At 39.3% G+C, this 17,958-nt stretch overlaps 1 protein-coding gene across 1 annotated transcript in view; it reads right to left on the minus strand.

Moving 5' to 3' along the window:
* The window catches only part of ADCY2 (adenylate cyclase 2), a gene marked incomplete at its 5' end in the record, with an annotated part of 231,495 nt that overhangs the window by 105,052 nt on the left and 108,485 nt on the right, over positions 1-17,958 (minus strand). The window contains one exon of the mRNA XM_082479253.1: positions 16,124-16,273. Within this exon, the coding sequence (XP_082335379.1) occupies positions 16,124-16,273 (150 nt within the window). The remainder of the gene's footprint in view (positions 1-16,123; positions 16,274-17,958) is intronic.

Consider the following 17,958-nt stretch of genomic DNA (forward strand, 5'->3'; position numbering starts at 1 on the left):
GAGGAGGCCAAAAAGAATTCATTAGTGGCTCTGGTAACGGTTTAGAAGGAAAGTATCAGGTTTCAGTGAAATAAGGAAAAACGGGGAGAAGTTGTTCAGGGAGGGTGTTTACTTTCACCACTACAGCATTTTGAAAAGGTTAAGCAGATTTTTATCAAGGTGCCAAATTTGCTTTCAGCCATGATCATACACAAAGCTTCTTATAGACCAGAGCTACCTCAAGAACTAAAGAAGCTGCAATTTTTTAGTTTGATTCCTTTACTGCTGCATTCAGACTTTTTTTTTTTTTTTTAAATGAGAGGGCATTTGTTGATTATAAGGACAACTGTTCACGTGATAATTTAAATATATACAAACATATGATTTAGTGTTATTCAACATTCTGGTTTAAACATTAGCACAGTAACACAGATTGAATGGCTTACAGTACAACTTCCTGGCAGATTTTAAAATGCAGTTTACTGATAAACATTTTTATGTCAAGTGTGTTGAGTAGCACATCTGAGGCATCCCAGGTTTCCTTAAAGCTATTTCATAACCTGGAATAATAAATAAATTTAATGCTTTTAACACAAACCACTTACCTCAATGTCAATATTCTTTGAAAGCTGTTGTACATAACCATGCTATAGATACATATATGCCCAAGCATCTGAGGTTGGACTTGCACCTTTTAGCTCTAACAGTAACAGTATCAGCATGCCCATACCACCTCCCTTTCCCCTCCACGTAAATTGAGTACACTCCTCTCACTCTGAAAGACTATGTAAAAGAGAAAGAAAATATAACAAAACATAAAACATGGCTCTGAGAATCAGCAAGGTGCACAAGCTGTGAATATCTTTCAGGGCAATACAGTTCACAGAACCTGTAGTTCACAGAAACTGGTACTTTTTCTTTCTCATTTCAGTAAGCATCTGCATGCATAAGTCTAACCAATACCTCAAATATAAAGGGGTTGCCTGAAGAGAAGCCTGGTGGCCTACAGGAAAAGACTGCCATATTCCTAGCATTGTCTTTGAGTACAAACTGCTGAATCCAACGACCACTCCAAAGGGAAGGAAAGGGCTTTTCTTTATAAGGGAAAACCCAAGAGAACTTTCTGAGAAATCACGCTGTATTAAAGGAGGCAAAGACATTTCGATACCCGCCACAAAGAGTTGCCTCTGCTGAAGATGAATGCCATCTGTGAAATAAAACCCACCAAGAACGGAACACTAGGCAGAACTTCAGTTGCGGTCAGTGCCTGACCCCACCCTAAAATCCCTAGTGTAACTGGGACTGGTTATGACAACCTCCACCTCGTCTACACTTGTAGCTGAATCATCACTAAAAGTGCAGCTTATTTCATTAAAGGGTTGAAGAGGAACCAAGAAGCTATCGCTCAAATGATCTTCCTTTTACACTAATCAACCCCAAATTTAGATCCCACCACAAATATCAGATTTTTGTCCAGTGGAGAAACCCAAATGAGTCTGCTAAGAAAACATCCCGCAGGCAGATGAGAAAAATGTGAACTCCATCGTTTTTCCAAGTGCAAGCCCAAAATAACTGTAAATGAAGTTTTCCTGATTAGATAAAGAATGGATATCTTTATTGTCAATGATATTTTGGAATCAAATGCAGAGGGGCTTCCTCAAGAATTACTGAACAGTTAACACAGCAATCCAAAAAAAGTACATTGCCATCCATAGAAACTTTACGGACTCTTGTTCTTCTAGCCATGAGGATCTTTATTCACATCATTTAAAACCCCAAAACTGTCAGGTTCCAGATCATGAGATGCAGAGTTCCCTCCAGTTCCTTCATAAGGAGATCTAGCCCAATGCCAAGTTTCACAACCGTGTGCAGAAACAGATAAAGAAAGTCCTGAAATCAGGTGCATAGTTTGTACTGGGATAATTAAAATTATCTTAGATGTGTCCTGCACAATACTCTCAGGGTGAGATGATGAGCAAAAAAGTAAACATCAGACAGTCCATCAGGATTGGCTTTGGAGCAAGGAACAACCAGGAGATGTAAAAGAGCTGTGCATCTAGCATGGCAACATTATCCTGTAGATCCATGGTAGCCACTGTTTGATAGGTATTAAGGTATTCTCATGTCTCCTTCTGTCTTTGGTTTTCCTTAAATGACCTGTAACCTCCCAAGGTTGGGGTAGACTCACCAAAGCTAGGAGGGAGCCTTTTGTGGATGGAATTTGACAAGGCCAAAAGGAGTGAATAGTGATGGAGGAACACCGTCCCTGTTCATTTCACAGGAGACTGAACCCTTGCCTGAGATCCACAAAATAGTTTGGAAGATGTTTGTTTGTTCTATCTAGAAGATGCATTTAGATGAAATATCCAAGAAATAGTCAAAGTGCAATTCATTTGAAGATGGGCTGATGAAGCACCATGCAAGAAACATTAGTCTCCCTAATTGTCACTGAGCAGCAACGGTAGGCTGTTCTGCAAGGGAAAGCAAGTTGGGGGCAAATTGTCACAGGAGTCCCCAAGAGTTGGGGGCCAAGAGTCAGGACTCAGGATCTCACCAGCAAAGAACTATGAAGCTATGTTAGCAAGTCAGGGTGAGGATCATGGTTTAGTGGTGGATTTGGCAGTGTTAGGTTTACAGTTGGACTCGATGAACTTAAAGGTCTTTTCCAACCTAAATGATTCCATGATCATCTCTGGAGATGGTAACTAGGGTAAGTCACAGTCCAGCGATATCTAGTCAAGTATATTATGACAGGTTGGTTTGAGGTCAAGCCATAAAGTCAAGTCTGTGGGTCAGGTTCGGGGTCCAGATCAACAAATTGGATGGCACAGGCATTACCGCAGTGCAGCTGCAATGTAGCTTAGATGGGGACCAAGGGTGAGAGACTCAGCAAAAAAGCAGCTCCGAGGTGAAGTGAGGAGACCCTACTATAACTTCTTATAGCTTTCTTCATAACAGATCTTATTAGCAAGCTGACCTTTCACACAACCAGATGAGATCCTAGAAGGTAGCAGTGTGAGCTTTTAAACTTGACATCTACCACTTGGTATGCGTTTTTTGTTGAAAGCGCCTGCAAATAGTATATTTTCTAGAGTTATCTATTTTTTCCTAGAGGTGTTTCCTACAGTCTGAAGCCCTTCAGTTTCAGGCAAATACTAAATGGAGATCAGGGTTTGGAGGGAAGAGGAAAGGAAGAAAATATTACAAAAAGAGAAAGGTAATTGATTGTTGATGTGAAAAGAGAAGTAATATCTAACTAGGACACTGACAAGGATATGAACTTCCAGAAAAATGCCCCAGTTTATCCCAGTTTAGCTAAGACGACTTAAGACAGTGAGCACACCTCTTCCCTTATAATCTGGGCACAATCAACCAAGGAGGAAGAAGACAGTGGCACATAGGGTTAAAATGTCCCCAACTTAAGCTGTTTAGTACATGTGCACTGCCAATATGAATGTGCATATGGACAATCACTTGAAGAACAAAAAGTATTCAGAAGAGACATAACGAATACCAGGATTATTAACAATGCTAGAAAAAATACAGAACTATTTGCAAGCAGCAACACAAATATCCAAAGGAGATTAATTCAGAATCAAAACACCTATTTACAGTATGGAAGCCTGTATGTTGGAAAGCAGTAATTCTGGAAAGAATATGGAGTTCATGGTACGTAAGCTAAGGATCTCCCAGCATGATGCTGGTGCTAACAAGGCCAATGTGACCTATAGACTTGTAAAAAGACTTCTTTATCTTTACCTCTTTGTAGTGTATTCACTGAGAGCATTATTGACAACAGTGTGTTCGGATATGCTTGCTATAAAAATTATGTAAGAAATCATGAATGAATTCAGTGAAATGGCAGAAGAATGATCAGATGCATGGAAAATCTTCATTACAGAGAATCCTTTAAGATGTTCAAGTTTTTTTCAATATTATAAGGATGCTTATGACATGATTGAGAAATTCTGTACATAAAAAAAGATAAGATTGGAAGAGGCCTCTGGGTTATCAAAATCTATGTGTATTTTCTGTAGGCACAATATCCTGTAATCCCTACTTGTAGATAATATTTTTTAATGTAGAGAGCTGAAAAAGACATAGCAAGGATAGTAAGGGCAAAGGGATCAAGTTGGATTGAAATACTTTTTAACTGGAAATAAAATGGTAATTTAAAAATGAGGCAATTAATTATGGGAATAATTAACAATTGAAAACTTTGGACTTGCTGTCAAAAGACATTTTCTTTCTAAAAAGAACTACATTTTATCTATTAATTTTAGTTTTTGTGATGTGGCTGACAAAATCGCAGGTGGCATGACAAAAATTAACTTTTGCCTGAAAGCTGTATATTTCATCAGAATTATCAGGATATCTATGAAAACGTGGCAATTAGTATCTGCTTAAACTACACATTTTACCCTTAAAACAAAGCAGCATGACTCATTGATTTATCTGAGGATGTTAGATGTAATAAATTACTGCAGATCAACACAAAGAGAAGCAGCTGAAATCTCATCTACTTCACTGCAAAATGGTAAATGACCTTTTCTCTCTATGAAGTCCTGAGGTAGGAAAAAACATTACATGCAAGTACTGCAGTGTCTCTATTGACCTGTGCAGTAGATACTTGCACAAGGCATTTGCTAAGCCATTCATTTCAAAATAGTGGACAATATGACTGTCTTCATGTACATAACTAGACTTCCAATAACAGCATCTCTCCTACTAACAATGAAATATAAATTCTGCAGGGTGAAAGGCACAGTTTATAACATTTCAAAACATGACAAACCTTATTTCTACATAAGGGATCTCTCATAGCTCCTAAAAACAATTTAGCAGAGAAAAATCAGAAAACAGCTTAAGAAAAGTGGTCTTCTGTCAATAGAATTTTTCTACAAATTTCAAGGTCATTTCTCAGATCCCCAGAAAAGCACTGAAAGGCCATTATACCACACTGGATTGACCTCTGGAGTCTTCCAAAGGGGTAAACTGAAAAGCTGCAAAGAGGGCTAACAAACCACCCTTCTTCACGACTCCATCTTTACAGGGCTGAAGCTCCTAAGCAACTTTTGAAACAGTGAAGTATTATGAAAGAACAACTCCAGGACTTTCAACAAGATGCAGGTTGCTAATCTAGTACATCACCCATTTGCAGGCAAGGAACTGAATATCTTTTTTACTTTACAAAAGCACTGGTCTGCAAGACTCTGTACCTCCTACCACTACTCTTGGTATTGTTTTTTGATCTGCAGGTCTTGGTCATGACAAAAGCCTGGAGTATCCACTCTGTCAACACACGCTGGGCGAAGAATGTTCCACAGTCATTTTCTGAGGCTCACAAGTCATAGGGAGCAGGAAATCATTTTGCCAGTAGCTATTACATTTATTGGCTAGTCTACTGTCTTAGACCTTTTTTCAAAAACCACAGCAGTGTGTTTAGCACTATGAAAGCATCAATTGAACCAACATGCAGCACGAAGAAGAACGAGGAGAGGAAAAAAAGGCAATTGCAGCCATGCAAACTGAAAACTGCCTAGTGAATTTATTGAAATGTTTGCAGCACTAAAAAAGAGAGTCCAAGATTTATAATCCAATGGGGACCTGGAAAAAGAAAAAAAAGCAAACATCTTGAAAATATTATATTTTTATGATATATCCAAAGGGATCAAAACTAAATCCACCCACTTGAATGCTTTCTAGATGCCTCTTACCTAAAATATCATCATCTTCTTTGCCACAAATGCTAGATACTTCTGTGGTAACACCACAATGAAATACTTGTTATTACCAAATATAGAATGTATTAAACTTGTGTAGTACCTCCGCCTAAAAGAAAATACGAAAATAATTTTTTTCTTGTTTTCCTAGTGAATAATAAATGCCGGCATGAAATAGGCTACACTGAGATGCCTCCGGATACGTTTGAAATGAATGAACAGTATAGTCACTATTAAAGCAGAGTAAAAGCCAGAGATACATTTACAGCACATGTAATGATGCTATTAAGAGAACTAGTCTATTTAAAGAAGTGGAAAAATCTTTGGGGTAATCCAGTAGCTAGTGCAGAGTCACTCCAAATCGCAGTTAAAGTTTCAGTTGTTCTGCTAATATTGCCAGGAGACCCCTAATTATTCTCTGTGATTTCTTTACATGCACTTAAACACACCAATGCTTTTTCTATTCCCCTCAGATATATTCAGATATTAAATGTATGTTCCTGAAAGTGCAAAGAATACTGTCCCATTGTAGCCACCACTATTATGACAAACTACTCCTTAAGAATATATTTAGAAAATACAAACCTTTGCTATAAAGAGCTGAGAACCAGAAAGCTTAGCCCTGGTGCACTAGGCTTTGCAAATATACCTCTAGTAGGGAAACGGTGGTGAACTGGGACAAGCCAGTTCAATTTCATTCTGAATATATCTCCTTATCAGAACTGACAAAAATGTTTCAAAGACCTTTCTTGTTAAGAATGGCGAAGGTATAGACATCTTGGCAGAAGAGGTAGCAGAATACCACATCTCTCTATATATACAATATATTATATATATAAATACATATATAAAATAAAAATAAAAATATAATCTAAATATTAGTAAGAGTAAACAAAGACTACAAGCACAGATACTGAAATCCCTCTACTTTACCAACCTCTGAAGTGTTAATTTCTGATGCCGAAAATAACCGTCTTTGAACCACTGTGTATTAGGTTTCCATGGCAAGGTTTTGGTAGCAGGGAGGTACAGGGGTGGCTTCTGTGAGAAGCTGCTAGAACCTTCCCCCATGTCCAGTAGAGCCAATGCCAGCCGGCTCGAAGACAGACCCGCCGCTGGCCAAGGCCAAGCCCATTAGTGATAGCGGTAGCGCCGCTGGGATAACGTATTTAAGAAGGCGGAAAAAAAAAAAGCCGTTGAACAGAAAATGCAGCCAGAGAGAGGACTCAGAAGATGCGAGAGAAACAACTCTGCAGACACCAAGGTCAGTGAAGAAGGAGGGGGAGGAGGTGGTCCGGATGCTGGAGCAGATATTCCCCTGCAGCCCATAGTGAAGACCGTGTTGAGGCAGACTGTCCCCCTGCAGTCCATGGAGGTCCACGGTGGAGCAAATATCCATCTGCAGCCACGGAGGACCCCATGCCAGAGCAGGTGGATGTGCCCGAAGGAGGCTGTGACCCCATGGGAAGCCCAACCTGGAGCAGGCTCCTGACAGGATGTGTGGACCCATGGAGAGAGGAGCCCACACTGGAGTAGGCTTGCTGGCAGGACTGGTGATCCCATGGGGGACCGACGCTGGAACAGTCTTTTCCTGAAGGACTGCACCCTATGGAAGCGAACCACGCTGGAGCAGTTCATGAAGAACTGCAGCCCATGGGAAGGACCCACGTTGGAGAAGTTCACGGGCAACTGTCTCCCATGGGAAGGACCTTACGCTGGAGCAGGTGAAGAGTCCTCCCCCTGAGGAGGAAGGAGTGGCAGAGATAATGTGTGATGAACTGTCTGCAATCCTCATTCCCCATCCCTCTGCACCGCTCAGGGGGAGGAGGTAGAGAAATTGGGAATGAAGTGAGTGAAGAAGGGAGACGTGGGGGGAAGGTGTGTAAAGATTTAGTTTTTATTCCTCGTTTTCCTTATCTGATTTGCTCAGTAATAAATTAAACTAATTTCCGTAAGTCAAGTCTGGTTTGCCTGTGATGGTAATAAGCGAGTGATCTCTCCCTGTCCTTATCTTGACACACGAGTCTGTCTTTACATTTTCTCTCCCTCCATCCAGCTGAAGAGGGGAGTGACAGATCGGCTTGGTGGGCACCTGGCATCCAGCCAGGGTCAACCCTCCACACACTGACATCAATAGAGCAATATAAAAAGAATAATTGTAACTTTAAAATGATTGACCTGTGGTGCTGTTATGTACCTATCCATTTTTTTGACAAACTTAATAAAGGTGTGATTTTTGAATGAAATCTTTTTACAACACTCTTCCACATTAGAGACAAAGAATATAGAAGCAGACAATTGAAAGTATTCTGCTTTAAGCTATTTTCCCCAGTTCCTCTTCTGCTAAATCAGGTTTCTTACTTTGTTGTAGAATGCTACTGCTAAATTTCACATGTATTTTACCTCTTTCACACGTAGCATTACACCATAATCACCAACAATGTTCATTAGAAACATTATAGGGGATCATAAATAGAAATAACAGTATTAAACAGCTACTGTATGACGAAAAGGATAACTGAGACTGAAAAAGCAGGAAGATATAAATATTGTATTTTCACCAGCAAATTATTATGTTATTAGCCATATGAAATTTATCAGTGAAATGTGCTTTCTAAAACACAACATAGCTCAAAACCTAAACTAAGACAGCTGGACTGTCAAACATTAGTGCTGAAAGGAGGTTCTTAAATTCACATTTTGGACCCTTACCAAGTGACCTATTTTTTGTCAACAGTCTACACTAAATGTTCCTGTATCTGGAAGATTTTTGTACAATACTGTCAATTTTAAAGCTACCAATATGTACCAATTTGCTATTTAAAAATGCCATTTATGGAAAATGACTCAGCATGAAAATAATAAAGCAGCAATTCTAAAATGGAGAATCAACAGAAGTACTTCTAAGCCTCCAGGTAGAAACCAGGAACCTTTTTAGCTGTTTCTTGAAATCAAAGATTTAGATTTCTATTGAAATATTGAACCCTGGGGGCAAATAAATTGCAGACTCTTAAACAGATATCGGAAAATATTCTTCTTCTTGTAATGTCATCATGCTTACATAATCCATTTCAACTTCTTCAGTGACTGGGCAACCTGAACGTAATGAAGTGGCAACGGGTACCTATGTAATTTTCAAATCGCTCAGCTTCTGATAACAAACATATACTCCTCTTGCAAAATTACTATTATTCTCACCAGGAAGTTGCAGCAAAAATGGCTACATTATTTCTGGTGTTACATTTCTGTAAGCAAAGAGTCGGTATTAGAAACTTGGTATCGGTAATACCGGATAGGATTTTTTGTTGATATAAAAAACATTCATTTACCATTATAGGATATGATTCACAGGCACACTTACCTTTTCATTTCTCTCTATCTGAAATCACAGTATTCCTGTATTTCACAGCACTCTGCTATACGAAAGACATTAAAGAAACCTACAGACTCAATGAAAGATTCGGGTTGGAAGGGACCTCTGGAGATCTATAGTCTAATATCTCGTTCCAAACAGGGCTAACTTCAAAAATAGATGAAGGGCCTCTGTAGCCCAGAAAATATGATTTTTACTGTAACATCACAAGCTCTGTATTCAATACAGGATCTCCAGACGGAGCTTGCCTTGGCCTGATTTTCAGTCATGGCAGCAATTGCCTGGTGGCTCCGCTACCCCTACGTAGTCACTGCCGGACAAACAGCCCCTCTGGAATAATCGGGCTGGGAGAGGGCAGCGTGCGGCTCCCAAACTTTGCCTAGGAAGCAGGGAGGAGAAGGCAGGCTGTGACGGGAAGACTTATTAATATAGGCCAAAGTGGAATAAAACGGATGAAGAAAAGCTCCCAAACCACCAGTATTTACCTCCTCCTGATGAAGAACTTGGGACACTGGCAACCTTCTGTGACACACTTGCTTTCTGCTCAAGTAACATCTATATCATTCGCCTTAGGACCCAGAGGGACATATGATGCATAACACTCAAAATCTTATTTATGGACAAAAAGAAAATAAAGCTGATAACACACACACACACACATATATATAAAGCGAAGAATTTATTGTTAATTTATATTTCTTGTTGGTATAACTGAAATCTTACTAGTCTAATCCAAGAATCATTATTATCCCTGCTCTAATCATTAGAGAAAAAGAAAGAACAGAAACCAAATAAAGAAATAAATACTTCTATATTTTAAAAGTGAGTCCCAATCGTAATAATACAGTTTAAATTGTTACACGTACACTTCCTAGTTTCTAAATCTTTTTCTGATAAAAGGCTTGTGCTTTAACTGTTCTTGTGGGTCCTAAGGTTGGTGGCTTCAGCCTGACTCTGGTAGGGCGAGATTTTCAACAACTCGTCAGCATCTGGAGTCCTTTGTAAGAAGGAGTATGATACTAATGTTGACGCTGATGGTTACTTCTTCCTCAATCTAGGATCTCCTTGGGGTAATTTTGAAATATATGATAACATGCATTTATACCTTGCTCTAGCTTTGTTGGTCTGCAAGCCCATGCTATATCCAAATTTAATATATATGGCGTTTTAGATGTGTTAGAACTTGTTCTCTGCCTCCCCTGAAAAACATTTTTGTCCAGGTCCAGGTCTGCATTTCTTTAACTGCCCAGTGGTGAACTACCTATAGACCTGGGGTCTTCAGAGCCAAGCCTGTGCTCCATCTCCAATCATCTCATACCTGTATTCCTCTGCACTGCATTCTGTGTCTCCGCTTCTTGGGACACTTCATTCTGGCTTCCACTATGACGCCAGGTCTGTATTTTTCCACATTATATTAGAGTTGTAAATATCTCATTCTACACAGAATAGTTGTTCTTTACTATTAGCTTTATAATAACTATGGTTGTACCATGCCATAAGAAAGTAAAGTTAATTAGCTATAGCCACCATGTCATTAGAAAAATTGGTGTTACAGATAAATCAAGTAAAAACAAGGCTCCAGGAAGGTAAAAAAAATTAAGACAGCCTTAATGGTGAGGCCTTGCAAACTCAGTACAAAGCACATGGCAATGGCAGTACCGTATTGTGGGGCTACGTGGTAACAGAACACTGAGGATAATACCAGAGAAAAAGAGGATACACTAGATTTTCTGCATAACAGTTTTAGCTGTGTTTACACTTTTCTGTGTTAATTAGATAATGTGGACTGTGACTGTTATTATTATTGCAGCTGAAATAATACTAATAATTGTTTGTTGTATTTTCATTAATTTTTAAGACTTTAATTAGACTAACAATAGATTCTAAGTGCTGTATTTAGAGCGTGTTCCCTTTTGCCCACAACAAGAGTTGAAGCGTAACAACTTGTCCAGTTGAATCTCGAAAATCTCCTTGCACGCAGATACCGCCACCTCTCCAGGTAGCCTTTCCCAGTGTTTAACTCCCCTCTTGGGGAAGAATCGTTTACATCCTCCCAGCCAGGATTTGCCCTTTCACAAATCGTGCCTATTGCCTCTCATCCTTTCACTTTGTAACTTTGAGAAAACTCTGACCACATCTTCTCCATAAAGTCCTTCAGGCAGTAGGTGGATGCTAGATGCGTGTCCCGAAGCTTCTTCTGCCGGCTAAACATCCCAAATTCACTGAGCCTCATCACCTGTCATGAGCTCCAGTCCCCTAATTACCCCTGTAGCCCTTTGGTGGACTCCCTCCAGTTTCTATTTGCATACTCTATCCATCTTCCACATGGTGTGTCATGCAGAACTTGGCCCTTAAATTCTTCCACCAAATAGGCCTTAATTCTGGCAATGACATGTAGATTAATAGAAAGGACTAACACCTCACCCATGTGTATGTGTACAAAGATGCCTGGAGTAGAAAATAGATTCTAAAATTTAAAAGACCACAACTAGTTTTTGTTTTTCCTGCTTACTAGCCTTGAAGCTATGTGAGGCATCACATAGCCTCACATGAAGAAGCCCTCAGAAAAATTATTCTATGTTCATGAAAATATTAGTAGGTTACATTTTAAAATGCATTAAATGAACTTACAGGAATCCACATTTTATACATTAGTCCCAAATAATATATTTCAAATGTTTCTGTTCTTTACAAACAGCCTCAAGTCTCAGAAATTTATGAGGCTTCTCTGTTTCAGATTAATTTAAAAAACAATTCTGAAATATTTCAGTTCCTGTAATGAATGGTATTGCTTCACCATGTTTCAGTGAAAAAATTAATATCCCACTCAATGACTTGAAACCTCATTCATTTTCATCTGCTACCTGAGTGTTGTTTCTAAAACCATCATTATACTGCCTCCTTTTCAAAGACAGCATTTTAGAGAACCCACTGAACACCAACACCTTACAAACACCTCCCTGCGATGTTGTAAGAATTTCTCAGTGTATATTCCTATGTCTCATGATGCAAAGTACCAGAAGAGAGAGAGAAGAGCAATTATGCTAACTGCTTGTCAGCGTTAAGATCTTGCACTCAGTGTTAGTGAGTCATTACCCCTACAAACTGTCAGCCAGGCTGCCTCAGTGAGACAAATAACGTTATGAGAGGCTATTTTAAATATATATCTTGAAATAAGGCTACAAATTAATAGAGGTCAGAACAGTTTCACTTTTTTCTCTTACATCCACTGAAAAGACAGAAATACTGTGTAAGAAACATCGAACCAGGCATTGAAAATACTCCCTTTCACCACAGGAGTTTAAAAGTGACTCTCACAACAAAGTACACTAATGGAAATAAAATCCAGAGTGTCCAGTGCTATCAAACACAGTCCTATGAAACCGTACTTCATAAAGGTGTGGTTCGTAATACGCATAAACATCTAAACCTGCAGGCAAACACGCATTATATAGTGCAAACCCAAGCCAAGCCTAAGTATGACTCCTATGCAATAAATCATATGAAATTGTAAAGGCCCTGGGGGCACGGACTGGCCTTCCTGGCCCTGACCAACCTCACCTGGGCCTCCACCCGCAGCTTCTGCCCGTAGGCCAGGAGCTCCATTTCAGCTCAGCCCCTGCCCTGAGCTGTGCTGTAGGAGCTGGATGTGGACCCTGTTGATCCTGGCCCCTGGACTGACTTCCCAGGTTCACCTCGGACCTGCCTAGCAATTGCTGGACCTGACCCTGAACTGTGGATTGACCTCCTGGCTTGCCCTCAGACCTGCCTCATCACCACAAACTTGGCTGGTGTTCTGGACTCTTGCTTGACCCTGGCTGGCAGCAATGGGTTTGCCCAGCTCACCCTGTGCTGTGGGACAGGGCCCTGGCTGGTGAAGCCCCTGCCCTGCTGGGAGGGGTCATCACCCATGGCTTCCCATCCCTTTGGGAGCAGCCAGCCTTTGCTGTGCCTTAATAGAAAGAGACAGTGGTGTCAACATGTCTGACTTATACATGCGCCCTGTTTCACCAAATACTAATGTATGCTGGTCTCACTTGAAAACAATTTATTTGGTGTTTCTCTTGAGTTCTCTGGAATAATTGTTGAGTGGTAATTCAATATAGTATCTACTGATACAATGAAAATGGTATTCTCAAAAAGGCTATTCAAAGACACACAAAAAACCCCAACTGAAAACAACACTTGGTTACATTTGTATGAGACTATTTTCAAACAAAATAAGAGGAAAACCATGGAATAATTTGGAACATAAATTGTACATCTTTCAAAAACAATTATAAAAGACATGATGTCCATGATCTGGACAAATTTGCAAATTTGATCTGGAGCCCAAAGCATTTAGAAGCACATCCTACGCTCTGCACTTGTATAAAAGTAGCTTGTGTTACTTCTCACTGAAGTAAATTAAATTTTTCTTGTTAAAGAGATCTAGAATCAAGGGTCATGCTACAACCTTTCACAGACTAATAAAGGCTTTGATCAAACTCGACGTTTCTTTACAATGCACCTGCTCCTACTCTTTCAGTGTATCCCAATCCTCTAAAAATAGCCAGCAATATGACTTCCTCCCTGAATACTAACAATGTGGATGATCTTCTGCATCTTCTTGGCAAAACACCCAGTATTTAAAAACAGACTAAAGTACATCCACTTTTGAACTAAAGTTTGCAAACAAAGTGTGTTAACCCTGGGGGAAAAAAAAAATCAAATTTATCCTCATTTACCTTTTCACATTTAAATATCTACCAGTCATACATGTGATAATAAGGACGTGCACCTCCTTGTCTTTTTGGTTGGAAAAACTGTGACATGAGATAAATGACATACTACGGGGTTGAGAGGATAAAGGCTAAAGAAATCTATATAAGAAGATCTGATGAGCTAATGGTTCACTGGAGATCAAAAATAGCACTAACATTCATAGAATGCTTCACTTACTTCCATGAGTGAGACATTGGTCCATTTGTTATTAATCTAGACCTCCGATACACTACTTAGAGCAGCGTAGATGTCTTAACTAATTTGTAGATGTATTTCTATCAAAATATAAATATGACAGCACATATATATAAACACACTATGTATAATGTCCTTCATTATTCTATAACAACACAATTTATCCATGAAAGATGGCTGTTGCTGCTTTCTGTCTTGCTGGGCTTCAGCATATTAGAAACAACTCCTACAAACCACAAAAAGGAAGCATCTGGCACAGAATTCCAGGTATTTTTGCTTCTCTCTGTTGTCAGGTTCTCAATCATTTTTGCAAGAACTTCAGAAAAGCCAGGAAACCAAAAGGACTTACTGATGTCTTTCCACAGAAATTAGTGTTTAACAAAGGATACACATTTACAGAAACCATCAGCTAGCACTATGTCTGTTCTAACTACTGACAAGCAGCATCCTTACCCTTTTTCAGTTCACCTACTGACAAGTGTCCAGTAACAGGCCCTCCTGAGTCTGGCAGACACACCGATGCACTTCCTATGCCTGTAGGAAAAAGCAACCAACAGTAGAAACCTGGGCCCTTACAGCTGTGCTCAGGAAGCTGAGAGCTCAGGACTCTCCTGAATAAGGGAGGCCTTGATGCCTCCTATGAATTATGCTGTTTGATTATGGTCTGCATGCATCCTTCCGGCAGCTGAGGCCTAAGCACAGGGAACAGTGTTAACCGCCTTCTACGATGTCACCATGAGCCCAGAAGCCATCACATCAGCCCCACATCATTGGAGACTGCCCAGTCTGGAGTGATACTGCTCCCAGATACCTGGCATTGGTTGCTCTGCACTCACAAGCTGTCTCACTGGAACTAATTTGGAAATATTTTTGCCCGTATTCTCAACAGATAGTAAAATGTGCATTGTGTACTATCAGTTATAAAGCCTACTGATTCACTGCACACTGCTCATGGAGGCAGAGGTGGAAACTTAGCAATGACCGCTCTTACACAACCTCCCCTGCAATAGTACCTTATGCAGATTTTGTATCTAACCATCTTTACTGCCTGCCTTTACTGTAAAACGTTCTTCTTAAGACTACCTTAAATGTTTTGCAGCATCTCCAGCCAGTATGCAAGCCAAGTCCCCAGCAGAATAAGGCTAGCCCTCTGAACACACATCACCTGTTAAAGTCCCGGTATGGACTCTCCATTTGCTTTTTCTGGAAAAAAAGTGTTGGTGATGGATCTTGAAAACCTTCATTTAAAATAGCTGCAGATATTTGTTAGACAAAGACAGTTAAGGTCATCTGGGACATACGCGGTGTACATCTACATGCACTTTTTGTGACAACAGAAATGTGTCAGTGAAGTCTCTATTCTCTGACCCTTAACAGTTCATAGAAGTTTGAGTCTGGTGACCTTCAAAGCAAAATACACCTATCTTCTTTACTACTTGATGAACTAATTTGTATTTCAAATTCTCTTAAATGAAGCACCCATCTGTCAGGATGATAGGCACTGTACAGAACTTGCAAAGAGAAAAAGAACTATATAAAGCAATCAGAGAAGCCTTTTATTCAGCTGCTACAATAAATGACAGATAGTCTCATTATGCAATTCCCCTAGCTCCTCTTAACATACCTGACCCCTGGAACTGTATCACATGATTCATCAGTATTGTAGTTTCAAATATTTTTGAAAAACAGTGCAGTAGTATCTTCTCGCAGTGATTTTGCCGTATTGGTCTTGGGCATGAAGAATGGATGATTCCCAAAGCATGCGAGTACATCTCACAGCTCATTCAACGAGGACAACAAAAGAGTGTGCAAACACAATCTATGAAGCATTAACAACTTTCTTTATCATAAATTATTTTCATAGAACAAATGAAAGAAAACATGTATTTGACAACACAAATAATTGTAATTCCTTCTTATATTCAGGTGGAAATTGTGCACAACCCTGTTCAAAAGACTTTTCATATTCCATTAAGTAACTTTCAGTAATCCAGTAAGTGTTTTGCATTAGAAAACCAGATTACATAGTGATGAATAAGGGGATAGTGTGAAAACGCCGAAACAGATGCAGATATGGCTGTGACTTTACCTGTTGCCTCTTCTCGAATTCTAACTTGATACGGGATTTGATGCAGTTGCATGTGTCCTGATACGTCTGCTGCAGTGCAAGTTCCATGAGGTGTTTGTGGTATGCTCCTGCCAAGTTTCCGCAGATAAAAATGATTACATTTGCCAATATCTAGGGGGTTAAAAAAAAAAAATAATTGTCAGGGAATTTATATAAATAAAGTACTGAAACATAATTCTAACCTGAAATGAAAGATTGCTGCAGTTACGTGTTTTGCTTGTGTTTGATTTCTAGCAAAGGTTCAGCTTTCCAAAAGCCTTCACAATTAATAGCAAAAGCCCAAGCAATAATACCATTTTCATTTAGGATTAAATAAGAATGATAACGAACAACATGTTTGCCTATGCAATGAGGTATACATTTTCTGAAAAAGAAATTCAGCTCATGTTATACATCCACTGCTGAGTATTAATTAGGTGGGATCATCATCTACTGATGTAAAACAATAGCTCCTAATAACAACATCAGAAGCCATGTTATTGACATGCTTTTTTGGCAAGACATTTTCTTTTGCAGTGCCATATGATTAAGGGGTTAAAAGACTCACCTACATCAACAGCCTGAGCTGCATTTTATCTCAGCCAGCCCCACTACTATCTAACAGTAGGCTATAAATATTAACCATGGTGATGGTAAGCAGTGTTTAAGTAGCGAGATCTGACATCTCTCTACTAGAATACATTTTTCACTATTACCAAAACACTGCATTTTCCTAACCCCAAAAACTTAATCTATAAAATTTAGGGTCAAACTTACAGCACAAGATACTCAGTGTACACAAAAACACATGAACGTGAGAAATAAGTTCGCTTAAAGAATCCAGTTTTATTTATTAATTTTCTGAGACATTGCAGCGAAAGCAAGAGGAGAGAGGCAGGCCTTTTCTGTGCTTGAACTTCAAATAGGACAGAATACTGTGTGATGATGCTCGCACTTGCAACTCTCCCCAATTTATTGCTGCAAAGGGACATTTAGACACATTTACCCATCCTAGCTCACTCAGAGCAGAAGAAACACAGTAGAGTAACGAAATCAATTCTGAATTCGATAAAAAAGTTAATATTAAAAGGAACCGAAGTTCAGCTACAGCTGCAATCTGATCAGAGCGGGTCTGTATCTGTAAGGCCCTAGTGTATCATACAGCCTGGATTACAAGTACTACATGATGTCGTAGTGCTCATGGTCTGAAAGGGAAGGAGGAAGAAAGGAGGTTAAAATTCCATTAATTCCCACAGCTAATCTAATCATGAGGTTTAAGATAGATTTCCAACCAGTTCATGGTTGGTTTTGGTGTACCTACGTACCAGGCGATCCTTTGTGGACTGCTAGTAGTGAAAGAGCGAGAGATGCCAGAAAAAGAAGATGTCAGAAAAAAAATGCTACAGTGGTTCAGAGAAAAGAGAGAATTGTCTTATTAATAGAAATCTACCTCCTTGAGGAATACATTTTATTCATTAAAAAATACATGAAGTTTTAATGCTCCTTTTATATATGCCCACTGTAAAATGCGAGTTTTAAAGAAATGTTTTTGTTTTCCTCACAGATTATAACATCATTACAGGCAATACCTTTGCCTCCATCTTTGACATGTCTGACATCTCGCTTCTCATGGTTCCAAAAAGCTAAAAGCAGGAACTATACTACTTTGCCACAAAAAGGATTGATGCTTTCAATTTGATGAAACTTTTCTTTCTTTCCCTAAAACTTAAGATCATGGCATTATAATGTTTCTAAAAGCGATCTTTGAGTTCTTAAAATTTTCTAAAATGTAACAACAACGAGAAAAATCTACGTCT

This window comes from Vanellus vanellus (genome assembly GCF_965231255.1).
Source record: "Vanellus vanellus genome assembly, chromosome: 2".
Classification (NCBI taxonomy): domain Eukaryota; kingdom Metazoa; phylum Chordata; class Aves; order Charadriiformes; family Charadriidae; genus Vanellus; species Vanellus vanellus.